The following is a 6,365-nucleotide window of genomic DNA, read 5'->3' as shown; positions in this document are numbered from 1 at the left end:
GATCGTATGGTACCACCGTTTTAGCCCCTCCCATATCTCTGCTCTGAAATTTTGTGAAAAAATTACTGACATGGAAATCGGCAAAATAGTGACATGTAAAGCCCCAATTAACATTGCTGTCATCAAATATTGTAAGTAAGATGTAAATTTGGAAATTTATGTAATTTTGTTTCGCTTCATTTTTAGTTCGAATGTTAATAATCCGATTATTTTGAGGTAGTGGTGAAAATTCAGCCGTGTGCGCTTACAACTAGCAGACAAGAGCGGCTGTCACATTTTCAACCGCCCGGATCTTCCCTGGTGCATTTATGACAGATGGCCGATTTCCCCCGTTCACCGGTTTTTCGCGTTGGTTGACGTTGCGTTGGCCGATGCCGATGGCCGATTGAATTGAGCTTCTTCTTCTTCTTCTTCTGGAAACAGTACAGTCCACCGTCTGGGGCCGATTGCACGAAAGGGTCTTTCCAAGACCGTCTTTCGTGTCGCCCATCTTTTATGATACGCCATGTGAAACGCATTTCAAATAAATTATCTGCAAATATATTTTATTTTTCCTTTAAAATAAACAAAATATTTGTTTATAAAATGATGTGATATTTCATGAAATTGTATAAAATTTGATTTAAAAGCAAGCTTACAAATTTTATTTGTTTATCATAAATTTCAGAAACACCCCATTTATACTCATTATAGCGCATCATAAAAGATGGGCGACACGAAAGACGGTCCTTGGAAAGACCCTTTCGTGCAATCGGCCCATGGTGTATTGTCGTACTGTCGAGCTGAGCTGAGTGAGTGAGTGAGAGTCGACTGTCGAGTGAGAAAACTTTGGAAAGGACTCAATGTGAATGCAGGCTAGGCGGGGTTTGGAAAAGGAAAAAGAGGAGTAAATGGATCTATCAATCATCTAGGCCTAGATCTAGTTAGTACTTCTATAATAAATCAGGGTGCTACATAAGCACGTGCCCGATTGCCCGGGGCAAGTAAAAGTCACTTGTTCACTGCAACCACCCTGCCTGTGGGGAATCTACAGCTACAAGTTAGACTATGGCATGCCAATGCTGTACAGAGCACACACTTAAAAAAATGATTAAAATATCACTTTTGTGACTAAAATTACTAATTTCCATACAGTTGCAATTTATTTTTCATAACTTTGGAATAATTTTTGTATTCACTAGAGCGCTCAAAAACTTTTTTTGCATATTTTTGTGTATGCCCTCTATTGGTGGAAAATAATATGGCAAGAAAATTTTCTTTTTTTAAAATCTCTATTCTTAATTAAGAAAAAAAAATTTAAAGAACCAAATTTACTTAAGGGCCAAGTTGTATGACGAATAGGTGTAATGGAAACTGTCAGTGTAAAAAAATCAAGCATTTGTCCGAAAAAAAAAGAGAAAATAAGCCAAACATTGCCATCCTTATTTTGCCACACATGGAGATATAACTGAGAACAAGGTTATATCATAACCTTGTTCATTGAATGAGTGATAAAAGTTAGAGTCGGGCAAGTGTAGGGACCAGGACGGTCCCTACGGCGTACGCTAGCCCGGGCTGTAGTACTATTGGCCGGTATCGCGATCGGTGGCCCAGCTGCATGAGGATTTGTCGAACAAAATTTGGTAGTAAAATGAAATTTTGCCGAATGAATTAAGCCTGAGTCGAATCGATTATTAAGCCGGTGTTCGATCGAAGACGTCGATTTCGTTTTGATGAATTTGATGCATCGACGAAATTACCAAATTGACTACAAAACACAAAATCTTTTGTTTGATAGTCCTGTTATACACAATTTACCTTCATATTTTCAAAACTTTAATTTGCTTACTTGGTTCCTACTCTCTTTTGTGAGTTTTGCAGGTATAAACGCATCAAGAGAACGAACTGGTCGCTCGATGATGATACTTGTCTTCGATTCGTTCAATGCACTACTACCGTACTACGCAACGCGTGCTCCGTATATCGCGCCACATATATGCACGACGACTCCATCGTAGCCTCACTTTAGTTTAAATCATGTGATCACTCTCGTTTTGAAAGCGATCACATGATCAATGTTGTAGAGGCGCATCTTTTCAAAATGTGTTGACTCAAGACAATGCATGAATTCTTTGCATGGTTTTTGACGAGTTTTTTAATGCTTGCAATTAAATTACGGTCATTGTTCCTCCCGATAAGGGGTTTCATCCACATGACGAATTTATCATTTGTGCGTCACATACACATCATGTTTCATCAGCATTTGTCAAGTGAATCATTTCAAATCGAGAAAAAAAATCGTCTAGAAATCATCAAAATGAATTCCATGTAGTTCGTGTTAATGACAGTTGCATCATTAATTTTTGCATGCTTACTTATTTGCAATTTTGCATTACGAATTTACGACCATTCCTGTCTTTTAGTTTCCATTGTCCAATCGTATTCATATTTTTTTACTGTTCATTCAGTTTGTATTCTATTCTAATATTTATTTTGAAAATTGTTGTGGAATGACTTGAGTTTGTAATTGTTTTTTAGTGAGAAAATTATTGAAGAAAATTAGAAAATACAAAAATAAAGTTTCGACTTCGTTTCCTGATCTTAAGTTGATATGGTCATCATATAAGTTTGCCGACGCTGTTTTAGCAGCATCATCAATCTCCCCATGAAGCACAAACCAGGTATGTACTAGTATTATGTACATCAATCTATTGATTCACTATTAGTAAAAGAGTTTGGAGCTACACATTTGAACAAGTAACACACTTTCCCAGACATGTATCTTATTAAAGTAGAATTTCTATTCCTGTGCATTACATTACTAAAGTACAGATGCGATGAAAAATTAATCAGCCGGACATTAGAGCAAAGGCATTTTAACAGACTACCCCCCCCCCCCCCCCCACTATTCCCGGCCTCGTTCCATCACATATTCAAAGGTTGGATTAAATTGACCAAAGCTCCAAGTTTATCCCCCTGACGAGCTTGCCTTGAACGTGTATTTGGCGTGTGCTTTGACGTGTGTGCCTTGAATGGGGGTTTGGGGCGTGTGCCATATTAGAGGATGACAAAAGGCGGATTAATTGGTGCAAACTCGAACAAAAGACCAATTCTCGTTAATCCGCTCGAACAAAGCAGAGGCAACAGCCGATGCGTGTAATGGCTAAGACACTATACACAAGAAGGATTTAAGGTTACTTTGCGTTTGACCTTCATCATTAACAGCTCTTCAAATAATTGTTCTGAACTACATAGCAGTATACCGAACGTTTGCCCATTCGTCATACGTTGTTAATTCACTTTAATCAGTGTGCGGAGATTAGGATTTAGGAATCAAATACTTTTGTCGTTGGTGTATATTGATTGGGGAATTAGAATGGGGAAAGCGAGCAAAGTTTGGGAGTATTTCGCTAAGACGTCAGATTCTAGTGTCAAGTGTAAACTGTGTGATGTAGTTTATAAGTACACGGGAGGATCCACAACTACGATGAATAGTCATCTTGTAAAGAAACACCCGAACACCGTGACTGCGCCTGACCAACGCCAAGGACCTATAACCTCCTTCTTCAAGACCCCACCTACACCAAGGAGGAGTGAAGAAATAACAGAAGGGATCGTTTCGTTAGTTGCGAAAGACGGGCTACCCATAAGTTGTGTAGAGGGAGAGGGGCTCCGGGGGCTAATTCGAACCCTTGAGCCAGGTTACACCATGCCCACCAGGCGTACCGTTACTAATAGACTAAAGGCGTTATACGACGTGAAGAGGAGAAGTGTCCTCGAGTTGCTTGGAGAGGTGCCCTCCGTTGCCTTGACGACAGATTGCTGGACAAGTGTAGGGACTAAAGACTATATGACTGTGACCGCCCACGGAATTGGTGACAGATGGCAGAGGCGAAACTTTATCTTGGAAACAAAGCCCGTAAGGGGCATTGAAGACGAAGATGAGCCTCAGCGCCACACAACCCAGGCCCTACAAAATCAGCTCAGGCGTGTGACAGAAGAGTGGGGCCTTATGGACAAAGTTAGTGGCGTTGTCCACGACAACGCTGCTAATGTACGTCGAGTTGGGGAGGGAATCTTGGCTCATGACATCGGCTGTGCAGCCCATACACTGCAGTTATGCGTTAACTCTGCATTGAACTCTGTTCCGAGTATAAGGAACATGTCTGCTGCCGCGACGAGGCTGGTTGGCCATTTTAAGCACTCCGTGGTCGCAACAAACGCCCTGGAGTCCGAACAGAAGCAGATGGGAATTGAAGAACACAAGCTGATTCAGGCAGTCAAAACTCGATGGAATTCTACATTCGATATGTTGCTTCGCCTGAAAGAGCAGAGATGGGCCGTTTGTCGAGTCTTGAGTAACCGGCGTTACACCAACCAAGCAGATGCCCGGGTATTAGAACTAACAGATCAACAGTGGCGATTGCTAGAAGGTCTCCTCGACAGCCTGGAACCGTTCAAGGTGAATATACATAAATATTATGTGTAACTGTTTTATCCTAGTCTCCTAGATACTTTGGATGAAATTTTACAAATCAATTCTGGCTACCATCACTATTTATCATAAATAAAAATATATTTAAAAAATCAACCAATGTAATTAGAAAATCAAATTGTATTATTTTTAAAGTATAATTTCTCATATATTTATGAAGATCGAAGAAATAACTGGAATTAAAAAAATGTATATAAAAATAATTAATCAATATACTTGTAGAATATGTTTTCATAATTCATATTTTAGTCCAACCCCAATGTATATTGAGTCTTATAGATCTTACACATAGTAATAGCTCTATGCCTTACGTGTACTTTACTTTTTTCTTGCAGGTCGCAACTACTGTCCTGTCAGGGGAAGAGCATACAACATCGTCAGTTGTGGGGCCGTTTATGGCTGGCATCCTCGATCATCATCTCACCATTGGAGAAGACGACTTACCTGGTGTACAGTCCTTCAAACGGAAAGCTGCTGATGAGTTGACCCGACGGTAAGTTTTTTCTTTATACGTTTCCTCGTATGGCCAATAATATTAAAACATCTTACAGACTTACAACTCATGTTTCATAATTTCGTATAACAAATAAGTTAATAACAAAAGAAGCAGAGATCGACAAGCACTTAGAATAGTATGTTTTTATTTTTTCTAATACATAAAATTTCATCAATGACCAAGAATCAAGATAAAACTGGAAGGTTAATACACGTAGAAAAAGATCATGCTTTAACACTTTAACAAAACACTATAAAGTAAACTTGAAACATAATTTACATAAAATAACTCCAAGCGAATCTTCAATGCGTAAATAACTTCTTATGAATATTTATGTAATTTAAATTTGCAGGCTTAATAAAATATACTACATTTCTTCGTGACTCGTGAGCTTTGATTACTTCGAAATTTATATCATATCTTCACTTCATTGAATTGTTCTTGTCTTTTATTTGTTTACATTTCTACAGATTTGATCTGTGTCCGGCAACAGATCGTGGAACGGCAGAGGCCTCTCCAGTAACGCCCACCCTGAAAGCATCTGCTCTAGACCCAAGACATAAGAGCATGTCGTTTGTTGCCGATTCTACGCGCGAAGCTGTTATTTCCGCGATCCGAGAAGAACTACCCCCGCCAGTACCCAAACGACGAAGGGCAGATGGACGAGATGATGATCAACCTTCTACTTCCGCTCTTGACTTTCTGCTCACCGGAACAAAGGAAGCAGCAGACGACAGAGGCGAGGAAGCGGAAGTCGTCGACGAAGTAGACGCATATCTCCAGCGACCTGCTCCACCCCGAGCTACAGATCCGCTACTATGGTGGAGAGACAACGAGGACGCATATCCACGCGTTGCACAGTTGGCGAAGAAGTATTTAACATTACCAGCGACTTCTGTTCCGTCAGAAAGAGTGTTTTCTTCTGCTGGGAACATAGTTAACAAGAAGCGATCATGCTTGGAACCAGAAAATGTAGACTTGTTGGTGTTCTTGAAGGGCAACCTGAAAGAATAGAAGCCGAGTAGCGTTACGTAGAAGTGTGATAAGACATTAACCTAATTGGTTACATTACATGCGTGAAATATAGAAAGTCTAATGGAAAACCACGAATCAAGCTCATTAGAGACTCATCTGATCATTGGCCTATTGTTGACTAGTCGATCTTGCCCAAGTACGAACTTGCCCTTAAAAACTCTATACATGAATACTAGACACTTGTCATTTTCTTCACTGTTTAGCATTTATATTTATGCCTGATACTTGCTTACCTGATACGTTTTACTCTTACATTGCTTAGTGCTACGTTAAAAGTCTGTGTAAGATACTTTTTTTTTTGGGTTTTTTTTAACGTTCATCTGCTGGTTTGCATTTTGTTTCTTGAATTGTCTTCACTCT

At 39.6% G+C, this 6,365-nt stretch overlaps 1 protein-coding gene across 1 annotated transcript; it reads left to right on the top strand.

Moving 5' to 3' along the window:
- Positions 1-3,070: 3,070 nt before the first annotated feature.
- On the top strand, positions 3,071-6,263 carry LOC129269491 (E3 SUMO-protein ligase ZBED1-like). Its single transcript, XM_064095684.1, has 3 exons — positions 3,071-4,412; positions 4,697-4,967; positions 5,441-6,263. The coding sequence occupies exons 1-3, from the start codon at positions 3,356-3,358 to the stop codon at positions 5,982-5,984; spliced, it is 1,872 nt and encodes a 623-aa protein (XP_063951754.1). The 5' UTR covers positions 3,071-3,355; the 3' UTR covers positions 5,985-6,263.
- The last annotated feature ends 102 nt before the right edge of the window (positions 6,264-6,365 follow it).

This window comes from Lytechinus pictus, chromosome 2 (genome assembly GCF_037042905.1).
Source record: "Lytechinus pictus isolate F3 Inbred chromosome 2, Lp3.0, whole genome shotgun sequence".
NCBI classification, from domain to species: Eukaryota; Metazoa; Echinodermata; class Echinoidea; order Temnopleuroida; family Toxopneustidae; genus Lytechinus; species Lytechinus pictus.
Note: the sequence above shows the minus strand (reverse complement) of the source record. Positions and strands in the feature narration are given on the sequence as shown.